The 26991-nt window shown below is 36.8% G+C and overlaps 1 protein-coding gene across 5 annotated transcripts in view; it reads right to left on the bottom strand.

Moving 5' to 3' along the window:
* LOC145672933 (very long chain fatty acid elongase AAEL008004-like) overlaps nucleotides 1–26991 on the bottom strand; it is a 58698-nt gene that overhangs the window by 8212 nt on the left and 23495 nt on the right. For 3 of the 5 annotated variants that reach the window (XM_081742155.1, XM_081742158.1, XM_081742157.1), the window contains exons 2-5: nucleotides 16805–16884; nucleotides 13549–13739; nucleotides 12133–12213; nucleotides 4545–4601 (exon numbers count right to left, since the gene is read on the bottom strand). In XM_081742155.1, the coding sequence (XP_081598281.1) occupies nucleotides 4545–4601; nucleotides 12133–12213; nucleotides 13549–13739; nucleotides 16805–16884 (409 nt within the window). Of the gene's footprint in view, nucleotides 1–4544; nucleotides 4602–12132; nucleotides 12214–13548; nucleotides 13740–16804; nucleotides 16885–18845; nucleotides 18886–20956; nucleotides 21078–26991 lie in introns of those variants that run through there. The other 2 variants (XM_081742156.1, XM_081742159.1) reach the window with 2 other exon arrangements.

Consider the following 26991-nt stretch of genomic DNA (forward strand, 5'->3'; position numbering starts at 1 on the left):
TCACAATGAGAAAAACTTGATAAACAACTTCTCAGAGTGTCATCCTAATTCCTAATAGATGTCGTTAGGTGCGCTATTGGTTCCTGCCTGATGCTAATAGATGTCGCTACCTGTCGGATTATGATGTATAATTGCATCAGAAATGTAGTATGAACTTTAGGGTGGTAGTTGGGTCAATAAAATAGGTAATAAATTTGTTAAATGTAAAAAAAAAAAAAAAAAAAAAAAAAAAGAGAGAGAGAGAGAGAGCTTTTAATGGTTTCACAATATTTTAGCGTATGGTGTACAGTGGGACAAAGGCTTGGAAGCAACAACTAGTGTTAGTAATAGTGGAAAAAGAATTTACTTATTTCATTCCGTAGATCTAGTGCTGAATTTGTATCTTCCTGCAATCTTTTATTGACAGCCCTGATTATGGATTAATTGGGATTGAAGTTAGATTGATTAACAAGTTCTTTTAATGATTGTGTTGTTGTTGTCAAACATACCGCTTATACGTGTAGACTAAACTTCAATGACTAAAATGAACACAGTCTTTAACAGTCCATTGCATTCCTGATATCCAACCGAAATGTTAATGTCACTTATGACAAATTCAATTAGATATACTGTAGAAATGTATGAATATTGGAATTTTGACGTGCATGGCTTTTGACTTTCTACGCTTGCACCTGAAATACATGCTTTCATACAATCTGTCTTTTGTTGTACTTGCAAGCGACCCTTCGTAGAATGTCATAGCATCACTGGCCGTTCATTGGCTACTGACTTGACTTAACAAAAAGCTTGCATCAAGCTTGAATGAAACACTTAATGCAAGGTTATCTCCATGTAACTTCGTTACTGGAATCCATTTTTTTTTTTTTTTTTTTTTTTTGGCATGCTTGCTCGTTTTCCAATCAAGCTGGATGCAAACTTGGTCGACTCACAATTCAAGCTTGCAGCAAACGGTTTGCAAGTTGTCTCTGTTACTAGGGCATGATTACATATATGTTTTTCAAATACTTGAATCCTTTAATTCTTTTCTAAATAAAAAGTTTTGGGGTGCCGAATATGAGACAAAATGAACAAGAAACCCATATTAAATACATAAAATTAAATTGGATTTTTTTTTTTTTTTTTTTACATACTAATTAACGAACTTTCTCTTTCCATTTAGTATCAGTGTTATTCCTGCAGATGGTGCTAGTTACTTACATCTGATTGCACTTTCCTGCCATCTTCCGGCAAAAAGTAAAGCTAATCATATCTAGTAAGGTGATGCAAATTCTTGCAATACGATTGCTATTGTAATATAATGGAAGAGAAAATCTTTATGCTTCCAGTGGCATAACACGCAAACGTTTCAATTCGGTGTGCTTCGGGAAGATTACCAAAATACATTGTTGATATTATTTGCTACCATTTTTAGACCTAAAGATTGTTACAAACTGGAAACGGATGTGCTGAGCAACTGTAAAATAATAACTTCACAGGGAACAACTTTAGACAAATCCTATTTTTCTTTTCTCTATAATTTCGCCAGGACTAGAATCGATTTTCACAGAAAATCAATTTCAGTTCCGCACCCGGTACAATTTTTCTTGCAAAATTAGTTGCAATACCGAGTCTTAAACCGAAAATCTCATGAGAAAATCTATTTCAGTTCTGCAACCGGAATAATTCATTCGAGAAAATCAGTTCCGGAACTGGAACTGAGAACAAGCTATGTAGGCATATCGATTCCGTTAGCGTTAGTAAATGTATCTTGCAGTACTTGGACGCCTGTGACGCGTACAGTGCCCTTATTTCGAAACTGGTGCTCTGTAACGTAGTATATTGGTTTTCTTCTCCCATTCCGTTAAACACGAGACTTAAAATACATAAGGTATAATATTTCAGTTTAACGTCACACGATTACGCTCTTTAGGTTAAGGAAAACGGGCAAGTGAATGACGGTGGAAGAATTAATTGACTGAAAGGTGGGAGAAAAAGGGAGAACCCTGAGAAAACCCACGCATACGATGTTGTCCACCACAAACTTACTGGCTGAGGATCGATGCAGGGACCCATGCACCAAAGGTAAGCCACCATGTCCTCCAAAAAAAAAAAAAAAAAAAAACATAAAGAATAGATAAGATCTTAATGCTTATAAATACAGTTATGACAGCTAAACAATAACATTAATTTTGAAGTCAATGTTTTTTATATGTACACTCATGTCCAAAATGATTGTCGCATATCTATAGCTGTCTTCTTGTAAGAATATAATTTGATAATGATTTTGCAGGGTACTTTTAATACTGATACTATGTGTATAATCGGGAAATGTATATTTGTGGTAAAGTAAATAGGAAAAGAATTATAAATACGAAAATTAGAATGAGTAAAACAAAATGTTGCTAAATGGACAAAAAAAAGTTTTATTTTCGTTTTAGTGTTCTTATTTACTGCTCTTTTGACATGTAATTTGCCACATACATGTCTTTGCCGACTATACATATACTAACATTATAAGAAATACCGGGCAAATTCGTGATCAAATTATATTCCTACAACAACATATTTATAGACATGCGACAATAATTTTGGACATGAGTGTACATGCGACATTGCTTCTTGTTTTTCTACACTGTTTCAACTTTATTCGGGTATCTACATTTTGACTTTATTAAACACTGACATTATGAATAAACAAAACTTAAATTAAGTCTTTTAACTTCGTTATAAATAAAGACAGAGCAAAAATAATTACAGTGATGTTTTTCTATGGGCACGCACTATCAGTTTCAAACTTTAGACCGAAATTCAATATGGCTTTTACGGTTGTCATCAAGGTATTTCTGTCTCCTTTCCCTATCTCGTGTTACACTCACAAGTTTTGATTTCATATTTCCTACACAGTGGTGAACCTAGAACGTAAAAACTGAAGGGATCAACCAGAGTCCGATTTAGGTTTGTTGGGTAATGGGCTACTGATGGTAATGGGGCCCTTTAAGTATCTAGATTAACGTAGGAACTCTATATACAGAAATGAAGAAACTAGTGATATTTTTGAAAGCAGGCTAGCAGAAGGAACCCCATTACTTTCACCATATGAGTCTACACAACATGATGCACTATTGCTATATATAGATTTTATTTTATTTATTATTTCTCTTATATTTTGGAAATGTACATCCAGTTTTCTTTAATCTCTGGGGTCCCCAAAAGAGTGGGACTCTAAGGCCACATTGCCACGTTAAATGAATCTTGTAGCTGTCATTAAAAAAAAAAAAAAACTTGCAACCCGATCTTTCTATTTACTGTGTACATATTACAACTTCTTGAAAGCAAGAAAGGTATTTCCACCTATGCAGCACTGCACTCTAGTGGACAAACAGTGAACCTCCTCAATAAAAACGTGTATTTCGGCGCACTTTCCCTCCCTGCCCAAAAGAATCCGTTGTTTTGGAAGCGGCGAAACTGGTTTTTCCTTTATGTCAGCGGGAGGGCGATAGCAGGTAGCAGGCAAGACGTCCCAGAAAGTTGAACACTGTTCAACTCCTTGCAAGATCGAAAAAATATTTTATGACCCTTTCAAGACTATGTATACATGGTGAAATACAGTAGGGTTTTAAGATTTTTTTTATGACAGCTACAAGTTCTTCTAACGTGGCAACCCCCTTTAAGCTATAGCTTGTTTAGCTTATACGTAAATCCGGCACTGGCACCAACCACAACCCAAACTATGATAAGTATATTATGATTTTACGCAAATCAACAAGGGAATGGCAGAAAATTGTAACAATTAATTTTTTGCTTCTCGTGCAAAATAATAGAAAGCACATATCTTTCTTGTTTTTTGTCTCCATTTTCTTATGCTTCCATTTTACTACCAGCACACAAGGGCGCCGATCCTGGGGGGCCCGGGGCCCCCAAAGCTCATCTGGGCCCCCAGGTATTTTATGAATGTGCATTTTTATATGTATTTTTCAATGAATATACAAACCCATATCTGATTGCCCCCTTCCCCCCCAAAGTTACAGAGAAATCGGCGCCCTTGCCAGCACACAGTGACAACACATAATCGTGATTCATTCAAGAAGTAATTCGTCGATTGCCTGTGTTTGCAAATTCATTTACGCTTTTTCATTGGTCCTGCAGAAGTTTCCAACGTACTCTCTCTCTCTCGATGGATATTATTGCTAGGTTGGACGTTGACATTGTGCATCTCAAATATTGTTTTACACATTGCATAACAGAAAAGCTGGAACTGAAGCTATATCTAATGTTTCAGAAATTTTCCAATAAAGAATAAAAGGCAACCGTTACTATAAATTTTCAAAGATATATAAATAATAGCTTCAATTATTTTGACACTCAAAAAACTGGATTCCCGGCCCACCACTGTTTCTATATCGTTTATTTTTTGAATTCCTACATACTTGGACCACCGTGTGTCTTAAGATATAAAACTACAGCTTAGAGCATCAATTTTCAAATCCTAATCTCTCCTAACACCATAGTTTAAGAGAATTTAAAATAAAGAAAGAAGGGTTAATACTATATGTTTAATAACTTACCGTATCCATAAGATCTATTATTTTTACCATAAAATAACACCAGCAAGCCCTGGCCATCTGCAATCAAAGAGAAGAAATTTTATTATTAAGCGTCGCAAGGTAAGTTAATGTTACCATTCGATAAATAAACACTTACAGTATAATAACATCGTAGTAATTTCGTGCTCTTAATATTTGTGTTCTACTATGCTATGTGAGGTATGTCATTTCATGCATTTATGCAATGGTTTCTAGCACTTGACTGATGACATACCACTTTTGACTGATGACGATAATTTTTTCTGGGCGGAGCAAGTAGAAGGGGACTAGATGCGTATATGGGCCCCCTAGAAAAAGTTGTTTTTCTAATTCTTTTGCCCCATCTTTCTTTTACTCTTTATGGGCCCCCGGAGCCTGAGCCCTCCCGCATGGCAAGGTCTGCAGGGCCGTTAGTTACGCCCTATGCCCGTTCCATACATGAAAAATTAATTAAGGGGACAATATTCACACATCTTAATGCCATAAGATTAAATATTATTTATAGGGCCCCTAATAGTAGACATTTTTTTTACTGAAATGGACCCACGACTCATTTGTTTTATTTACCTTTTGTGTGCTGTTCGTATTCGTATTGTATATGGAGCAAGAAAATTTTGAATGGGCCTCCCTCGAACGACGGGGAGCTTCCCTGAAGGCAGTTTCCCCCTACCCCCCACAAGTTACGGCCTTGGACACACTCTACTACAGACTAGCGACAACATGACACATTTATTATTTTTTTTAAAAAATAATACTAATAATAATATAAAACAGTTATGATCAAATGGCGGCCCGCGGGTTGCTTCCAGTCAACGAGAATGTTCCATCTGGCTCGTAAATGACAATGAATGATATGTAATTTTTTCTTTTAATTCCGTGTCTAATAGTTGAGGTGCTACATCGCAGAAATCAAGGAAAAACTGCAAATTGTGATAAGAACATCCCCGTTGGTATAAATAATGTTTAAGGTTATACAATGAAATTAAGTCGGGGAGGCATCGTCTAAAATCAAAGAAATCAAAAATGGCGACCATATTTCAAAATGGCTACGCGGTTACAGGTTTTCTGTTATACGTCGCAGGAATTGAGTGTTTGGTATCGCTTTATAGGTTTTTGAGGTCAAGGATTGCAATTTTTATGTTAAAAACAAGTTAAGAATTACTATAGGTGTTTTTTCTGTTCCATATACTTTTTTAAATTGAAACATAGGCGAAATCATTGTACACTATTTTTATCTAAAAATATATGATATAATGGTTCGTTTAAACTGAATATTTCTGAAGTTGAACAATGTTTCTAGACCATAACCAAAACACATCAACAAGCACCACAGGCATTGATTCTTACATTTAATCATTGTTCACATTCATTCTTACAGTTGCACAATAGTGTACAAGACAATCCAACATGTCTGCATCCACACTTGTTTCTACAGTTTTTGCACGTACATTTTATTAGTTCTCTACATGAGTCCGAAATTTCTGGCAAATCCGACCATTTCACGTGCCATGATGCATCATCCAACCACCATCCCCAGTCGGCTGGAGAAGGTACACACATTGTGCGTTTGTTTGCTTGTCCCCAAACGTGTCCAGCTTGGAAAGCACTACGTAACACTTGTTGTTGTAATGCGTTCTTTGTCGGTGGCAAACTTTCAAGGGGACGATTTTTGGTCATGAACAACTCCTGTCGTGCATCATTGACACTTCTACTGTTACTGGTTGAGCAGTATAATAGTACCACGTATCTTTCAAGAATGTCAAAAATTTCCGTTGGAATGGAAGTTTGAGGTTGTGAGATGAAAGAAAATGCAGTAGTGGCTTCTTTAAACAGCATCCATGTCTTCCAAGTTGATTTTTTTGTTTTCCTTGTAAAATTTGGAATGCTGTCACAACCCGTAAAAGCATGGAATCCTGGTAAAGCTATAGCCTTTTCGCTTCCCATTGCTTCAGCTATAGCATGAACTGGAATAAATCTGTAATTCTTTCCTGTTCCAAATGCAATCCAAAGTTTATCCAGGCCCTTTGTTAACAAGGGAAAGAAGTAAGCAATTGCTAAGACTACGACATCGGTATCTACAGTGCGTATAACAATATTTTTGAAGCCGTTTTCTACATTGTCTTGGAGGTGGAGTATTATCCTTGTGTCCGCTTCTTCATGGCCAGGGCAAAGACCATCAATTAGAGAACTTCGTGCAGTAATATTGCCTTTAACTTCTTCTCCTGCAGTAGACAGAACCTGAATATTTGTAATATTATTTACAGCTAATGTTCCAAGTAGAGTAAAAAGCTCTTCTTTGTTGCTGGAATTCCGCAAGAAATCTTGCCAATGTTTAGGTAAAGTCACGTGTGAAAGCACTTGTCTCCTAGTTCCAGCTCCTCTCTTCTGTCTAGCTGCACCTTTAATACTTGGTGTAATGTATCTATCCCAAATGAAATCAATTCTTTGACAAGCAAAATTTTCAATGTCGTTACAAATGTGAGGATGAAATGTGTTCATATAGTAGTCACCAAATGTTCTTGAGGAATGTGGTTTTAAAATGTTAGTAAGAACTGCACCATCATAAATTATAGCATCACAGGTTCCATGAAAGGCATTATCATTCTTGTCTACAGTATCTTCTAGAATGTGTACTAAGTCAGATTTATTGCCTAATCTAAATTCGCCATTACTTGAAAATGCAGGTGGAAATGGTTGGTTTTCGTGCTTAAAAAAATTCTTCATATCCAACTGACGATTCTGTGTAACTATAAATAGTCTAGAAAACAGCTTAACATCCGTTTTTAAAGTCTTAAGTATACTATTGTGTTTGCTAGCGTCCTTCGCAGGAGTGCTAAAGAGGGATATTTTGTTCTTCTTCAAAGGTTGAAATATTGTTGTAGACTGTTTTACTAATCTTTCCTCGATGAAACTATGGAATAGCTTAATACCAGTCGACTGTGCCGAATAAACTGATGCATTAACTTGCTTATCTACGATAATCCTGTTGTCGATGACAATAAGATCTTCACCTTCTTCTAAAAATGGATTTCCAAACTCTGTTAATGTGTTGTAAAGTGCTTGAACCTTCGCGACATATTTTAATTGATATGACTGGTACTGCTCATGATGGCGTTGATTGTTTACTTCAGGTTTTAGCTGAATGCCACTCTCAAATTCCTGTATTAACTGACAGATTTCTGGCCCGGCAACCATCCAACGTCTTAGTGCCGATGGATTCTGCGTCAGCCCTACTGCACCACCATCACCTTTCACTATTGCGTTATTTTGTTCATGTGCTTGGTCTATGCTGATTGCTGAGAAGATTCTGTTTGATTTTCTTATCACAAACTGTCCAGAAGAAAATGAGCGATGTATGTCTGGTAGTTGAGACTCTGCATCAAAAAGGTCTTTCAGATGGACCGATAGCCAACGGGCATAGTTATGATGATCCAGGACAAAAAACCAAGGAACCATGTCTTTTAAGCAGTCACGATACAAAAAGTAGTTGCCTTCTCTAATTGAGCGAACAAAGAGAAGCAATAGGATTTCCATATCAAGACAAGTCAGCCAATATTTGAACATGACACTGTCTGTAGCTCGCTCTTCACACCATATGTCGAATTCAAGCTCGGAACCAGACTGGTCGTAAGCATCTTGCAACAAATGGTATAGTGCTGCTGCAGTCACTTGGTGAATTTCTCTGGCTTTCTTTACATGGGTTACTTTGAGATAGCTTTCTGCAGCGCTAGAAGATGCAATATCAGCGCTGGAAATTGCAGCGCTCCATCCACTTCCTGACATCCACTGACCCAAAACTCTGAGAAAAGCTTGTTCGATGTGGAAGGCACCAAACATCACCATGAACTTTTTCTCACCATACATGTCTGGATAGTTCCACTGAATCACTTTTGATAACGCAAACAGTGGTTGATCCACTACCATGACAGGAATTTGATTTCCGTTAAGAAATTGTGTAACTCGTTTTATTATGTTCATCGCATGCTTGATCATAGCTATTGATGATGAATCTTCGTAGAATAATGGTAAAAGTGATGATATTCCTGGAACAAAATCAGTTGAAGCTGTTTGTCTACAAGCATGATAGGCAGCCCACGATGCATCAAGTCCAATGTCGGTATTCTGGCTGATGACATGTTTTAGCCATGCAATTTCTTCTTTCTTCTCATTCGTAGCAGTGGGTGTCCGCATGAGTTTCAATGTAGCATCACAACAAGTTGGAATATTGGGTTCTTTTGACTTAAGGATTGCTGGTTCCACCAAAGCAAACTCGTCCGGAAGACTAGGCACACTTCGCTTTTTGAAGTTACTTATGTCATACTGTATATCTTGTGTAGGCCTTACTGTTCCTAAACATTCAGGTGTCGGATTTTGAAATATTGATATACTTGTCCCATGAAAGGAACCGTCCGAAGTTGAACTACTAGGATTATGGTCTATGTTATCGTACGCCCCAATTGTGAATATATCTTTACGTAGTTTTGATGGGCACAATACCTTTTCTTCTTGGTACCTGACATTTACAAGTTCACACATCGCTGTTGAGAGTTCCAGCACACGAGTGTAGGAGATTGAAAGTCCAAGTGAATGTAGCTTTTCCACTATCTCCTTTTTTCGTGTTTTTCCAAATATTGAAAGACCCATGTAAACTGGCAGCGGAGGTTCTCTATCAGTTTCATGCCTCAATATGTTTCCAGTTGGTTTTCGGGATTGCATATTAAAACAAAGCAATTGCGATATTGTTAAAGATGGCTGTGTAACAACTTCATTGTCTTCAATGTTGGATCCATACAAGAGCATATTCACAATGGCAAGTAGGGAGCGAGGAACAGATTTACGTTGGGATTCAGCATCTAAATCACCATTGAATGCCTTCTTTTGTTGTAGCATTTCTTTCCTTACTATTTTAGTAACACGCAACAAAGCAAGAGCGTCTTCATCTTGGTCGTTTTTACAAGATTCCAACATAATATCACTAATAGTTTTATCATATGCTAATATATACTCTCTGCCAGACATTTGTGCCGTCATATACGGGAAATGTGCAAGAATCCTCTGTCGTAATCTTGAGGTGTGTACATCTGGCATTTTCTCATCCGTTCCTAGTAGTTGCATTAGTCTCATCTTGTACATTTTTGTCAGGACACTCATCTTGAAAACTGGTTGCGTTTCATCTGAACACTTCATACTTTCCTCCATGAAATTAACTAACTCTGCAAAAACTACCCCTTCACATACATGAATATTGCAAGTTGATGTCGATTGACTACTCCGAGACTTGTTATACAATCCTGCTAGGCACTTTGCATGGTATTTTGCATCTAGAGCAATCATATCACCACCACTGAGTTTTGCTAGTAGAACACTATTTCCTTGTTCAATGGCACACTTCCTCACCTTTTGATCTACTTGTAACGTTGTTACATTAAATAATTGATCCTTGCTGGTCGCAGAACCATCACAAAAGAAGCACATCTCATTAGAAGTAGATGATCGGTGTTTACGCTCATGCGATAATGATGTAGACTCTTTGTCACCTTCATGAAACTTCCGTTTCTTTGCTCTTTCGAACATTGTAGAGTTATAATTTAATGCACATTTTTTGTGCCACTTAGCTTGTCGTTTTAAAAATGTTTTTTCCACTCCATAGTTATCTTCATCAAACAGTTTTAAATCCATATCACTGGGTAAGGCACAAATAGATTGAAAGTTTTCTAAATTCTTCGCAAGTGTTGCGTATCCAGTGTTACGAAAAGATGTATTTGGGTTATTTGCAGGACATACCAAATGTTCATCAGATATCTTTTGACACAGTATGCACTGTGTCCAATCAATATTTTTAGTTCTTTTATCTCCCAGATCGCATGCAGGAACTAATCGGAGACGCTTTGCCATTTTCGATTACCACCCTCACGTACTCAAATCTGAAAAAAAAATAAAAAATAAAAACCGGGATTAGTTGAGTTGCTTTTTTTACAACGAGTAAACTATTTTATAAAGAAACCACAAATATAAAATCCTGCACTTGTGATCAGAACGTTTCCTTAGCACAAAGCATATATATATATATATATATATATATATATATATATATATATATATATATATAACATTCCTAACAAAAAAATTGCAATCCTTAACCTCAGAAACCTATAAATCGATATCAAACACTCAGTTCCTGCGACGTATAACAGACAAACTGTAACCGCGTAGCCATTTTGAAATATGGCCGCCATCTTGAATTTCTTTGCGTTTAGACGATGCCTCCCCGATTTAATTTCATTGTATAACCTTAAACATTATTTATACCAACGGAAATGTTCTTATCACAATTTGCAGTTTTCATACACGTAGCACCTCAACTATAAGAAAAACTATGAAGCTGGCCATCAATATATCAGAATCTAGACTTCACTTCTAACTGTGAAAATATTTTATGTATCCTTTCGGTTCTCAAGCTCATTCTGCAAAGTAAGGCGTTGATACCAAATCAAATTTTAAAAGATTTGCAAATTTCATAGTTACATTCAGAAGTTCGTAGCTCAGGCTGCAGTCGGTCTCGACACATCATACAAGAAAGAAGAAACGCAAAATGTAATAAAAATTCAGAAAATAATATGACGTATCTAAATTCAGTGAATCGTCACGTAAAGGGTTGCAAGGAACGTGGAAAGTATTCCTCCCCCAATTTTCTCTTGGCACACAATGCATTGCAAATTGATCGTTATTGGTATAGAATAAGCATATAATAACAATGTTAGATGATAAGTTTGTATTTACAGATGAGTAGAAAATATATTTATATTTTTTAATACTCTATAAAAACTATAATATTGCAGATTTCATGTAGAAAACAGTGTCATACTATAAAGTATTTGTTAAGATTTCACATTGCCCGCTTCACTTACTTCAATCGCTGACCAATAGAAATAATACGTGCAACGTAAACAAACATGCATTGTGCACCGCTTATCTGTTTGTGAGAGAGCTTCTTGGACGTAGGCTGTGGCAGCATGAACTTTACGAATGGCCAGAAAGAAGTCCAGATCTCACTCCGTTTGATTTTTTTCTTTATTGTTAGGCTACATTAAGAAGGAGTTGTACAAGTTCAGATTCGCCCACAGTGGAAAAATTCGAAGCAGGTATTCAAGAAGTTATTGCGAACGACCCAATTGACTTCTTTCAGAAAATTATCAATTCTATTCTTTCCAGAGTTCTGCTAATAATTATTCCGTTGGACCATAAATATTTATTTATTTATATACCGGTACATATTTCTGGGCATCGTTACAGGCATCTACGACCTTAAGCCCGTCATGTATGAGAGATAGTGTTCCTCAGCGAGCATATTATCCAGGTAAGGTGAAAGGTAGAAAGAATTGGGGAAAGAAGAAAGCAGCCTGTGATCTATGTTAGGTACCACCCCGGCATTTGCCTGGTGTGAATTAGGAAAACCCAGAGAAAATCTCACTCATGAGATGACTAACCTGACAAAGTTGTTACACCTTTTCGGCTGTGTCCCCACTGGGAATCCAACCCGAGGCTGAACCATAAATAAATAAATACTCACCCTAAGAGCTTCTGGACTATCAGAGTAATCAACTGGTTGGCAGATGATACTGTAGCTCCTTAGCCATCCTCCTTGTAAAGCCTAGAAGCAAAATAATAATAAATTATATTTATTAATTTCTAAGGAGGATTTAGGTGTTTTAAATAAATAACAGTTTGAAGTGGTGATGAGTGCAAGAGTCTTGCATGCAAGATCAAGACCAAGACCAAGACCAGGAATCCCGATGCAAGACCAAGACCAAGACCAAGGGGTGCAAGACGAAGACCAAGACCAAGACCATACCTGCAAGACCAAGACCAAGACCAAGACTCTTGCGCAAGTCTTATACAAGTACCAGCACTACTTGAATTTTTTTATATAATGTAAAAAAGAAGGAGATGGATTTCTTGGCTTCAGAAAAAATGCTGCTGGAGTGAATGTGTTCCCAGTAGTTTATGCAATCCGTGTGAGTCGATCTGTCCCTGTAGCATATAGCTACAGTATGTCGTTTTCTGAATTGGTTGTTCGCGTTTTCTGTAGATATTGCTCGTTTTCAAACTACACAGGTGTCATCTTGCGCCATCTGAGCCTTTTTGGTGGACAAACACTGTGTGCGTGGATTTTCTTGGTGTTTTTCTGTTTTCTCCTACTTTTTTAATTCCACCATTTCAGTTATTTCTCATCATTACCGTCTCCCTTAGCCTTGATGCATAATCGTAGGACGTTAAACTAGATACTTCATTTCATTTCAAAGCATATTAGTGCAGTGGTATTCTTTTTCCAAAACTAGAAAATGTAGTATTGAACATCGGTAATACCGTACACCATTTATTCATTATAAACATATGGTGAATTAATATTTCACTTATACTTACAAATGCCTACTTTATTGGTTGAAGCAAAAAACAAGAAAAAACGTTTTAACTCGAATGAGAATCGAACCCGGGACCCTTTGCACTTGAGTCGCTGATTCTTCTCACTCTGTCACGCCGTCACGTCATAAGTTTGCGCCTCGTACGGTATAAGAGTCGAGTAGAAAACTATAAGACTGTTTTTCTCCGTCATTTTTGCCCATTGCGCTCTCCCAGTTTGTAATATTAATTCTTTAAATGTGCAACTACCACCTCGCAAAATATGGCCCTGAAGTTCACTTACGAAAGTGTGCCTTCTCCTTGTTAGATTTTGGGAGAAATGTTATTATGGCAACACTATAATTTCTATAGATGGCAAAACTGAAAATTCTTCAGTTTCATATTTTCTGTTGTAGAATAATATTATCTATGATTGTGGTAAGTTGTATTTTATTATCTCCTTTCACTTATGAAAAACAAGCAGAAGAAAAAGGGCACATTTCGTATTATTTTTAGTAATTCAGGCTCTTTTGCTGAACAGTGTAGTCAAGTGTTTGTCGAGAAAATTTCGGAAATTGCAACTTACCTCATAAAACAACCATGCATTTGCTATGACTTGAAAAAGGTTGTAGACGTTGATGATCCTTTGTAAATCAAAAGGCTTTCTATTTTCCATCCATTTGGGTCCCCAATTTTGAACAAACTTTAAATAGAAATAAATAAGCATAAGCCCCGGCCACGGTGACGTAATAAGGAACCAATCCTGTGTCCTCGGATCTGAAAGGGAACAAAACAAATTAGATAATAGAAGTTCTATAATCTTATTAGTGTTACACGAAAAGAAATAATCTATTCGAAGATGACATATGCAAGGTGTGTTCAACAACCATCGAACCTTATTTTCTCCCGCTTAAACCAATTAAGCCACCCGCAGAATACGTCAGTCGCTGACAATCGGCCAACGACTGAAGACGTGCAGTGAGGGTCGTCCGATTTCAGTTTTTTTTTTTTTTTTTTTTTTTGGTAAAATGACAGGAAAAACTTGATCAGCGATATTGCATCAAAGTTTGCCGAAAGCTTAGCGATATCCAAGCGGAAATCATTCAATGCGGATCAGCACATTCAATTTTGAACGAGAACTTGGACATGAGGAGAGTGTTCGTAAAATTTGATTCAGACTTTCACTGCCAAACGCAACATTCCTGTGTGTCGTCAGGCTTCCCACTCACCCGACATGGCTCCATGTGTTTTTGGTTATTTCCCAAGCTGAAAATGCCACTAAATAGGGCCACTAAATAGATTTGAGTGAAAAGAAAATATATGTGTGGAATGCAACGGAAGGGTTGCTCATCATTTCAAAAACTGCGTTCCAGACCAGAAGTATTCCCAACAATGGCGGAAGCGCTGGGAGACGTGTGTACATTATCAAGGAGACTACTTTGAAAGGGATTAGTGTTTCGGATTTCCAAATCAATAAATGTATTTTTGCTAATCAAAGGTTTGATACTTTTTGAACACACCTCGTATTCCAAATGAGAACTTGTCACACTGAACAAGACGATATGTTTGAGGATAAATTCTAATGCGCGGTTTTCGAGAAAATAATTTTTATATCATTAAAAATACGCCGATACTTGTCAATGAAATGGAATTGATATTTTTTTTACGTTGCAAAAAGATTATTTAATGAAAAATATACAATGTCAATTAGAAAATCGTTTCTTTTGTTTGATTTCTCCTAGAGTCACACACATGCTCCTAACAGTGACACACACACACACGACTTACATACTAGTTTAAGTATTACATTAGTCAACTATTCATGATCATTTTGGCTTTTCGTTTAAGCATACGTACTGTAGAACTCGAGAAGCACAAAGTAATGACAAATTCAGACAATAGTAACGCCACCACCACTTGGCCTAACAGCCCATTTGAGGGCCTGAGTCGCTCTAACGCCATTTGTCAGCGACCGGCTGAACTATGTTCAGCCTAGCAAAGAGCACGTCCCCTTGTCACTAACCGGCTTATTGCGAGCTTTCTAGACCGAACGAGTGGCCGTCACGTCTTTCATTCACGTGACTCCTCAGTTTGCCTCACGACGCTGGGTGAACGCCGGAAATTAGGAAGCACCGGACGGGAATCGAATCCAGAACCACGTGGAGGTCAGTCTAACGCTATAAGCACTAGGATACCGTGTCGCCAATGACAATCGTAATAAGGTTTATGAATTAAGACATGTTTGGTTAATCCAAATACTGATCCAAAAACTTCTCCAATTTGATTACAATTTCCACTCTTAAGTATAGAAAACCATGCAACATATTACTGTCTTGGAAGAGTTGAAAGAAAGTCCACTTTCTTGAAATGGACGAATTTCCCTTACAAAAGTCGGATATTTGGGAAAAAAGCGGAATTTTTCGCTCTTTTTTTTTTACTTATTATGATTTTCTTCTTTACGAGTTACCTTTATTTTCCTGTACTGGATTCAACTATTAAATAATTGACTTTACGAAAATAAATACTAAAAAGACAAAAGCCATGGTGATTGGAAGGCAAGTGGTTTGTTTAAATATAACAATAGGAGGCGAGAAAATATAACAGCTGACTAGTTTTTCGATACCCAGGTAGTATTAGCGGAGAGGAAGGGAATGGCGATCAGTTGGGAATGGCGATCAGCCCACTTTGCCCTCTTGCGTGACCCGAGGAGAAGTCAAACTAATGCTGCCATTGACTCTTGTAGTAAGGTTTATTGTGTGTTGTCGAGGAAGTTGTCAGAATAGATTGAAGTCTACAGCGTGCTGAAACTTGTTTTTGTTGATTTTCTTATAAGGACCTCCATATTTCAACTCACGATAGGTACAATTTTAAGTTGTAAGATCTTGAAGTTTCTAAGATTCATAAAAAGTTATATTTAATTTAATACACAACACATAGTTATATTTCAAATAAGCTACTTTTTACAGTATAACCAGCTCAATTTTCAAAATGGCGCAATGTTGGGAATGCCGATCAACGTAATCGGTTTACCATCATGGTGATCGCCATTTCTAACAAACTAACAAACTTTTGGAATACTTCTCCAGCCAAAAATTATAAAAGAAGCTAGACCTAAGATAGGTAATACGTCTACTTGAGTCAAACACTGAAACTTTGGAATCGGTGTAACCTTTGTGGATCGCGGGTGCATGCTGACCGTACTGTTATGGACTCACCACATGGATATATCTGTGATGTGTCTTTGAAAAAACGTCAATAAAACATTCAGTTGACGTTTCTCGGTCTTCCGAAGGCGCAGTGTAGAAAAAAAAAAAAACTTGAACTGCCTATGAAACTGTGTGTGTTTATTAAGCTTGTACTGTGATCGCCATTACCAACATGTGATGGGAATGGCGACCAAAGTAGTAATTTGAGTTTTTTTTCCATCGTGTTCCCGAACTGCAAGAATGATCCTCTTTTTATTTTACACACTTATTGTAGAAGGATTGGAGTATGTATTTACAAATTTGTTTCAATATATTTTGCAAATGAAACTACGTAATAACCCATTTTTCTTAGGAGAAACTACGTAATGATCGCCATTGCCCACCTCTCCCCTACTAGTGATGGTATGAAATGCGAACATGAAATTAAGAGAAAGAAGGTCGTTTGAACCACCATTTAATATTATGCAACAGAGCTATTTTTTTTTTTTTTCATGGGTTACTTAGGTCTGATATAGAACTGTTTTAGGGAATGAATGTCAAAAAAAAAAAAAAAAAAAAAAAAATGCTGGGAAGTCGAAAAATAAGAACCGCTCTAATTGTAACAACTTTATACTGTACATACACACAGATACTTACCAGCTAATTCGTAGAACAGCCAGTTGTAACCATTTGCCACAGACGTGAAAAACCCCGCCATAGCGAATAAATACTTTCCTCTGGAAAAAATAAGAGAAACTTTGTTAAGATATATATATATCATTGTCAAAAATCTAAGCATACTACTGATTTTTCAGAATTTTCCAAATGAAAGACATTTCATCAATTCAAAACTGTCTTTATTGATCTTGTTTTTGTAAAATGCTCAACGTTGTTTGTGTAAGGATACAAAAAAAGCATGATTCTGCGTACATTGAGACACATTTATTGAGGAAAACTGCTTTGCAGTAAATAGATAAATAACAAACAGAGAACTAACGTCACGCTGTTCCTGGTGAGTCTAATATTATAATTTTACAAATAGATCCATTTTCGAAATAAGCCCCCTATCTGATTTTATTGTGGAGAACGTTACAAACCATTGGTTGAAGTACTTGGCGAAAGTCTTTTTTTGTCGTCAATGATCAACGTTGTTTTCTATAAGGGTACCCAAAAAAAGCATCATACTGCGTACATTGAGATACATTTATTAAGGAAAACTGCTTAGCAGTAAATAGATACATAACGAACAGACAACTAAGGTAGTTAATGTAGCAAAAGGTGAAGCTTATGATGAGTTGTACAACAACCTGGAAACAAAAGATGGAGAAAATATGATTTACAAGCTCTCGAACGTAAGAGAGAGGCAAAAGAAAGATATTTATCTGGATCAAGGATGGAAATAACAAGGTTTCGGTAAGTGAAAAGAAGATAAGAAGAGGTGTAAGGAGTATTTCCAGAAACTTCTGACTGGAGAAATCTCAAGGGAAACTTGCGAAAGTCTTTTACCGAATCAGGAACTGTTTTGGTCTGTGATCATGGTAAAGGTAGAAAATACCATGAAAAAAGGTGAAAAGTGGTGAAACCCCAATAACGGTTAATATTCATAATGCAGAAGTTTAGGTATGGAAGAATTGCAGTGGTTTACTTGACTTTTTAATAATAGAACATTGGAAACAGGAAATATGTCAAAAGAATGGAGAAGCACTACGTTTTGACGTTCCTTAAAAAAAAAAAAAAAATAGGAGCGCAAGAATGTGGTAACTACAGGGAAATAAAACTTATGAGCCAGATAATAAAGCTCTGGAAAAGAGTGATGGATGCAAGATTGAGGGAAGAGACCAAAATAACATAGAACCAATTTGGTTTCATGCCATATCAGCCCACAAAGGATGCAATATTTGCCCTTAAGATGCTAATGAAAAAGTACACAGAATACCAGAAGGACTTTCAGATGGTTTTCATTGACCTAGAGAAAGGTGTAACATTCCTTTATAGAAAGGAGGTCGTTACTCGACACGACCCTCCTGCTAGTGGAGACCCGCCACATTTAAGAAAAAAAAAAAATATAGAAGTGAAATAGTGTGTGGTTGGTAATAATATTGCTAATGGACAAAATTATACATAGATTGAATATAAACACAATATAGAATTCCTAGAATTGATAGCAAACAACATTTATAAATAGCACTAAAAACAGGTCGAAGGTTGCTATTCTACCATAGTTCAATAGTAAGTTATTTGATTAAAGAAATTGATTTTTATAACAAAAATGCAATCTGCATTTACAGAGATTTACAAACGAATACGTTAAGTTCATTGCTACCAAATGTCCTCGTTTGAATCGAAACACAATGCGAATTTAATTTTTGTATGAGTAAGAATCAACTTAACCATGAAACAATGATTTGAAACAATTAGAATAAAACTGTCGCATTCCTTTAAGTATATACAAATGTAAGTTACTAGTGTGACTAATCCCATTCAAATACATAGTTCATTCAAAGACTCCATTAGAACATATACGTATGAACCTTTTTCAAGTTATGAAAGAAAATTAAACAACTAACCAATGTAATAATTATATAACGCAATCCACATCTTATAATTTCAATATAAACTCACTTGCTATACTCACAAAACAGAATAGTTTAATAATTTAACCTAATAGTTATTTAGTATGTTGTATAAAAACACTTACTATTTTAACAGTTCGTTGAGTACGATTTCCAGCACATCCAATCAGTATAGCTGAAGTGATGGCTAAAATCGCAGAGGCGCTATAATCAAAAATTTGACAATCAAAACTATTTAACCCAAGATCCCATATAGACTGAATTGACAAGACTGAATTGACATACAATCAAAAGATGTTACATACAACTTTTTTTTTTTTTTTTTTTTTTTTTTGAGAAAAAGTAACTAACAGAGTGATGTGTTACAAAGGGCATGATAGAATGTTAGGAGATATATATGATGGATGTAGAACAGAAGTGAAAACTACGTGTGGAGTAACAGAAGAGTTCACAGTTAAAGTATAAACTGATGACTAGTTTACAAGTGTTTTCTTTGTTTTCTTGTTACAGTGACTGATGATAACTAGTTTACAAGTGTTTTCTTTGTTTTCTTGATACAATGACTGATGATAACTAATTTACAAGTGTTTTCTTTGGTTTCTTGTTACAGTGACTGATGATAACTAGTTTACAAGTGTTTTCTTTTTCTTGTTGCAGGTGAATCATGTTGACAGCTGAGAAGAAAGTCAAAATCATTATGTTGTGTGGAAGCGAACGCCACATCAGAAGGGATGTTGGAGCAGAACGGAATTGACGGCATCTGGATTGGGAAGCAGTCACGTACTGCACCGCTGATAGTTTACTATAGCAAGATGCCGAATGCATCTTTGATTTGGTATGGTTTATGCAAAGACTACTATTTGAAAAGGAAACTTACCGTACCTTACAATGTAAGAAGCTCATTACTTCAAAATTTTGGTAAGATTGGTTCACGTTCCCAGTAGTTTATGGACGTTCTATGGACTGTCCCGAATGGAGGGAGACGTCTTTTATCTTTAAACGTCAACCATTACCATTACCATTTTTCTTACGACACTCCTTTCACACGCATCTCCTGAAGCAGATTCTTACAAACTTTATCCTTGGGGGCACTGTGGCTCAATGGTAAAACGCTTAGCTCTGGTTCGTGAAGTCCCTGCTTCGATCCCCGATCAAGTAAGCAAGTGTGTGGTGAACAACATCGTGTCCGTGGGTTTTCTCGGAGTACTCCCGCTTCCCCCTACTTTCTCATTCCACCAATTCCACCATCATCATTCATTTACTTTAATCATCGATTCTCTTAGCCTAAAGGTCATAACCGTGGGACGTTAAACTGAAAGATTTCATTTGATTTTCCATTACTCGGCCAGGGTCTAACAGTTTGTTTATGGCACTCATGCCTTTGAGGTGGTGTATGATCAGCCCACCAACTCCGTGCGGCGTTTATGCTGGCTGTCTAGACTAAAGTTCTCTACTTCTTTATTTCAAGTAGCTCGTCAATTGTCCTCACGACCAGGAGCGTCATTTGGCGAAGGTAGAGGATTTCAGTAACACATGCTTTTTAATAAACTGTATACCAATATACTAATTTAAAAAAAAAAAAAAAAACGTGAACGTCTGATGTCGGTGGACAATCTTACCCTCCCGTTGGAAAAACTGAAATGATGATACTGCTTCCGCCGCTGGGTGGAAATCATAATGATAACGTGGGTAAGAACGGTCATCCATCTTTCCTCTGACCAGACCTGGCACTGCTTGACAAGAAGTGGTATTCCAGTGAGTTAGTGACCCGCGTAGCGTAGTCGCTAACACTATCGCCTTCGGTGCGAGCGATCCCGGGTTCGATTCCCGGTAGGAGCACTCGGTCGAAAAAGTGCTGAAATCTTTTTCAGGTCAGCCACCCTGAATGAGGTTTTCCTGGGTTTTCCTTATTCACACCAGGCAAATATCGGCGCGGTACCTCACTTATAGGTCCCAGGCCGCTTCCTTCCTTCCCTTTCCATGGATAGTGTGCTTGCCGAGGGAGCGACGGGCTAAATGGCTATAGATACCGAAAGCCCAGAAATCTAAATTCTAATCCAGTGGAGCTAGGAAGTGGACAGTTTTACTGAAATATTTTATTGAATATTCTAAGACACCCAACGAAAGAAATCTGCCTCGTTCTTGGTGCAAAAACCTTAAAATTATGAATATTTAATTCTAATACTTTTACATGAGAGATTATTAAAAAGAAGTACTGTTAAAAAAAAGCACTTACTTCAATTGGTCGTAGATTCATCCAAAAGGCGCGACACAATGTTTATCGTAAGATCATTTCTGGCGGTCTGCTTCCTGCACTTTCAAAAGACACAAAAAGAAGCCTACACAATTGATCGAGGGTTTTATAATAAGAAATGAAGCTGTTGTTAAAAAGGAGAGGAATTAATTAAGATACCCAAATCAATTATTCAGAGTTTTCTTGTACAGGAAGTGATCAGCAAGGACGTGTTACTGTGTGTAAGCTATCTACTCTGAGAGAGTATTCAGATGTCTTAGAAGAAAAGAAATATATCTTCTCAATAATATTTCATTGTTGTCATTTCCTCTAATTGTGAAGCATGATCTTGTCATCATAGGAATCAGACATGAATAATTAATTCCTCCTAATGATTCCCAGACTTTTCCTTCTGTCATATTCAGCTTGAATGACGTCGCGCTAAAGCGCGAACGAGTATCAAAGAGTTAGTTGTCAACTTCTTGTGTTTGATAAATATATTGAAGTTTTGGCTGCAGGGAAGCAAGTTGGATCCCAACTGATTTTCATATATTTTGTAAATTAGACCAGGAGGAACACGAATCTGATGTTCACATATCTCGAGTTCCGAAAGTCGGATCGTTAAAATTCCTTCAGATTTGTGATCCTGTTCCAGTTTGCTTCCCTGGTCAATTCATGTTCGGATATCTCGAGTTCCGAAAGTCGGATCGTTAAAATTCCTTCAGATTCGTGTTTCTCCTGGTCTAATTTACAAAATATATGAAAATAAGGTTGAGTCCAGTTTGCTTCCCTCCAGCCCAAGGTTTAACTATTTCCCGCAATAGTAGAATGCAATGGTTATTATTCAGTATTTCACGAACGGGGCTTAATTTGTGTATGTTGTTTATTTGAGATAATTTACAACATGTTAGGTTAACCGCACAGTGTATCCATTAAGAGTTTTCACTACCGTGAAATTAAACTACCGCTAATTTTAGAGGTTTTCTCTAATATCATCAAAACAAATAAAAATATTCGCAAAGCAAAAACGTAGTGAACTAGACAATACGATTTTGCATGTGATACCGTTATCACAACTCATCTATCTTCTTTCGATTTGCAACTGTAGATAGATTTAGCTTTTTTTGTGGGTTTTGTAAATAGCGGCATACCAAAAGTAAATAGGTGAGTTGTGGTAAAGGTATCACATGCAAGATCGTATTGTCTAGTTCACTACGTTTCTGCTTTTCGAATATTTTTATGTGTTTTGAAGATATTACTGGAAAACTCTAAAATTAGCGGTAGTGAAGACCCTTAATGCAATTTATTTATCTATACGAAGTGTATTCAAAAAGTACCGAACCTTTAGTTGGCAAAAATGTATTTATTTATATATTTATTCTCTAACCTTCATACAGCACAAGGTCATTTGGCTTGAGTAACATAAGAAAAAATAAACAAAAACAAAAAGTAAAAAATACAAAAATAAAGAAGATTCAATTTTTAATTTTCAATATTATCTTCAACTTAGTTCTGAAGTTTCGTTGATATCTGTTGAAACTGTATTGTTATCATGCGCTAGTCTGTAAAACAAGGAGCGCTGAACAATTGATAACGTAGGAGTCTTATAAGTTAGTAAATTTAAAGAACGAGTTCACCTCGAAGGAACACGAATATTAATCTGCAATAATGAGAATTCAGAATCAATTTCCCCATTGATAATCTTACATAGGTAAAGTAGTCAGCAGCGCGACGTTGTTTGACAGTCTCGTGTGGTCACGTAACTTGGGAATTCTAAATCTAACTATGGCATTAGTACTGCCATATTCCATACAGGCGAAAAAGATTCAATGATCGGGGGAGATGAAAGCCTTATAAAATATCTAAAGGGCAGGGAGACTTCGTATTTCCCTAAATATAAAAAGTAGACCAAGTGATTTCATAGCTTTGGATGCGATCGAAGAAATGTGATCCATGAAGAAGGGTTTTAATCAAAGACAACACCTAGATCTTTACGAGATGATACTTAATAGGTATATTGTTGACATTGTAAGTCTGAAGAAGTAAATTCTTTTTAAAGAGATAGAAAGGATAAAACATTTGCTGGGGTTTAAAGCGAAATTCTACTTAGTGCTCCAGTTACTTAACATACCTATGTCCGCTTGCAGTGAAGAAGCATCATCTACGATGTTAATAACTCTAAAGAGTTTACAGTCATCGGCGAAGGGCAAAATATTGATGAAGAGATTGAGAAGATACTAGGTAAGTCATCAATGTACAGTAAAAACAAGAGTGGGTCCAGCACGCTCCCTTGAGGTACTCCGAATAAAATGGGACTAAACGGAGACAGGGATCCAGGAAGAGTAACACGTTGTTCTCTCTCTGAAAAGTAAGAATCTAGGAAGGAAAGGATCCTGCCATGAATGTTATATCAATTGAAGAGTATGTAAAAAAAGCAACTTAGTGTTTATGGTATCAAAGGCCTTAGATATGTCAAAGTAAACTAAATCAAGCTGAGTGTTAGTCGTAATTGCTTGGGCTATATGAGTGACTAACACTGACAAATTGGTAAGACATGAACGTCCAGGCATGAAACCATGCTGAGAACTGCTTTAAAAAGGTTTGACAAAGCTGTATAATCTGTCTTTAACTATTTTTTCACTAGGAATAGACACAGAAGAGAGAAGAAAAATTGATTTGTAGGATGAAACTAGTTTCCTATCTTCACACTTGAAGACAGGTATGATATTCACAGCCTTCCACAGGAAAGGCACCTTCCGAGAAACATCTATTGAATAATAACGACAGAGGGTGAGCGAATGAATGAGCTGTGTTACAAAGAAAAATTGTACGAATATTATGAGGGCCAGAAGAATGTCGAGAAGTTAGTGAGGAAATAATTGATTTCACTTCATCATGGGAAGTGGTAATCGTAGTTAGCGAGTACGAAGTCACAGATTGGATCTTAGGTAGAGAAAGGGGGGGGAGGAGTCCCAAGCTTAGAAAAGCTGTTGCAAAAGTGCTCACTGAAGGCAGTAGCTTTATATATCCCCTCGAAAGTATTAGAATTGTAGTCAACTTCTAGCGGAATACATGGTTGTTTTCTCCGGAAGTTTATGAGCGACCAGCTCTGAAGCTATTTGATTCAGAATTAAATTGACACGATAGGTTATGCACATATTTATTACATTTCATTCGAAGGCGATATTTCGAATGACGTCTAATACTAATAAAAAGTTCTATACGTTTGTTCACTCGGAAACTGCTTCCGTAGCGTCCAAGCGCGCTGTTTATTTCGAAGAACAAAGTGAGCTTTTGTATCGATCCACAGAAGATACTGACGTGATCGTTTCATTTTACGAGGAACGAAGTCATTAACGACCCCAGAAATAGTATCCGTAAACAGTGAAACAGCATAATTGAAATTACTATCATTCAATATACACCAGGAAATTAAGTCTAGGGCATGATTTATACTGTCCCACGGTGCCTTTTTTTTTTTTTTTTTTAACCATAATCAGATATACTGTTTGCACTCAAAGTTGCTGTTATTTGATAACGACTTAAGAAAAGGTATATCGATGTCTGGAGATTCGTGATCAGATGTAAACAGATTTCTATTTGGAGTGATGACGATATCATTTACAGAGGAATCCACATAATCCAGGATATTCTCACGTCGTGTCGGATATAAGTTAAATTGACTGAGCCCTAACTCCTGTATAAACATATATAAAAACCAGTGGTCACTAGGGTAATTACCTACCCCAGTCTTAGGGCCAATTCAATTCAGTTATTGATTTGGAAATCCGAAACAAATCTCCTTCAAAGTAGTCTTCTTGATAATGCACACATTTCTCCCAGTGCTCTTGCCATTGTTGGAAACATTTCTGCAACGCAGTTTTTGGAATTGTTAGCAACCCTGCCGTCGCATTCCACATGATGTCTTCTCTTGACTCAAATCGGGCACCATTTAGTGGCATTTTCAGCTTGGGAAATCACACGGAGCCATGTCGGGTGAGTAGGGAGCCTGACGACACACAGGAATGTTGTGTTTGGCGGTGGAAACCTGAATCAAATTTCACGAACACTCTTCTCATGCCCAAATTTTCGTTCAAAATTGAATGTACCGATTCGATTAAACGATTTCCGCTTGGATATCGCCAAACTTTTTGGCAATATTGGATGCAATATTGCTGCTTAAATTTTTCTGTCATTTTACAAAAAACTTAAATCCGACGATCGGTCACAACACGTCTTCACTCGTTGGCCAACTGCCAGCGACTGATGCTTTCTGTGGATGAGAAAAAAAATCAGGACTGCGCATGAATATACCCTCTACATCTACACTAAAGTCTCCCGCGCTTCATTGGTTTACGCCAGAAAAAAATAAATTTCGATACTTTTTGGACACACCTCGTATTTTTACACGTAACGGTGTAGAATACCCGCGTCTTTTTTTTTTTTTTTTTGTTTTAGCACATTGATTTATATGATGAATTATTAATTTTTTGTTCTCTTCAAAATGAACTAAAATTTTAATGATGTAATTTTATTAGTTTTGTTCTTCAAGTCTACTTAATTGTCACTTGCTTTCAAACTTCCAAAATATGCTATGCACAAATATAGGAAGTCTTATAGAAAGTATAGTCTGTCCCTAAGTCTGTCTGTTGACAAGTATCAGAGTTAAAACGGTAACAGATAGCGAGAAGTGGTTCTTTTGAATCGATTTAGAGTCAGAAGAATAGGTTCCATCTCCATCAACTCTCTATTCAAACCAGAAATAGTAAGAATTAACCAGTTCCGGTTTCAAGATTGATAATCATACAGCAAAAACAGTAACACGTAGCGAGAAACAGAAAACCGATTGAGAGTCGGAAGGATAGATTCCATCTCCATTGACATCTAGAAATTAACCACTTCCGGTTTCTAGATTAATAATCATACAGCAAAAACAGTAACACGTAGCGAGAAGCAGAAAACCGATTGAGAGTCGGAAGGATAGATTCCATCTCCATTGACATCTAGAAATAAACCACTTCCGGTTTCTAGATTAATAATCATACAGCAAAAACAGTAACACGTAGCGAGAAACAGAAAACCGATTGAGAGTCGGAAGGATAGATTCCATCTCCATTGACATCTAGAAATTAACCACTTCCGGTTTCTAGATTAATAATCATACAGCAAAAACAGTAACACGTAGCGAGAAACAGAAAACCGATTGAGAGTCGGAAGGATAGATTCCATCTCCATTGACATCTAGAAATTAACCACTTCCGGTTTCTAGATTAATAATCATACAGCAAAAACAGTAACACGTAGCGAGAAACAGAAAACCGATTGAGAGTCGGAAGGATAGATTCCATCTCCATTGACATCTAGAAATTAACCACTTCCGGTTTCTAGATTAATAATCATACAACAAAAACAGTAACACGTAGCGAGAAACAGAAAACCGATTGAGAGTCGGAAGGATAGATTCCATCTCCTACACTGACTCCCTATTCAAACCGGAAATAGTAGGAATTAGTCACTTCTGGCAAAAAAAAAAAAACTGTTACGGAATGATGCTCTGGATCATTAGTGTATATTCTCAGACCAGCTAGGCCAAGTATGTGACTGTTGCGCAATATTTTGTGCATTGATAATGATGGCGGCCACGTTGAACATTTAATTTGGCCTAATTTGTTGTTACCGCACAACTTGTAATAATTTCATACTTTCTTAGTTGGTAAATAATTCATTTCAAATGCATTTTTGTCAAGTGACTTACATAGAGGCCACACTGTACACCGGTACCTACATAGATATTCGCATGACTGGATACTAGCCAAGAATGTTATAAAATAGAGGATCTGCCCATACAACAAAATTGTGAAGCAATACGTCACAGTTTCGCCACACCTACTATGCCCGCTCCGCGCCACTAAGATCGCAATGTTTCGAGCTAACAAACATGGCGGAAACGAGAGTAGCCAATCAGACGTGCCGGCTCAGACGATGCTCAGATATTTTTTGGCTTCACTGAGTTCATAGGATGAAGATACGTATAGGCA

Source organism: Thermobia domestica, chromosome 16, assembly GCF_964235325.1.
Source record: "Thermobia domestica chromosome 16, izTheDome1.hap1.1, whole genome shotgun sequence".
In the NCBI taxonomy this organism is placed as follows: domain Eukaryota; kingdom Metazoa; phylum Arthropoda; class Insecta; order Zygentoma; family Lepismatidae; genus Thermobia; species Thermobia domestica.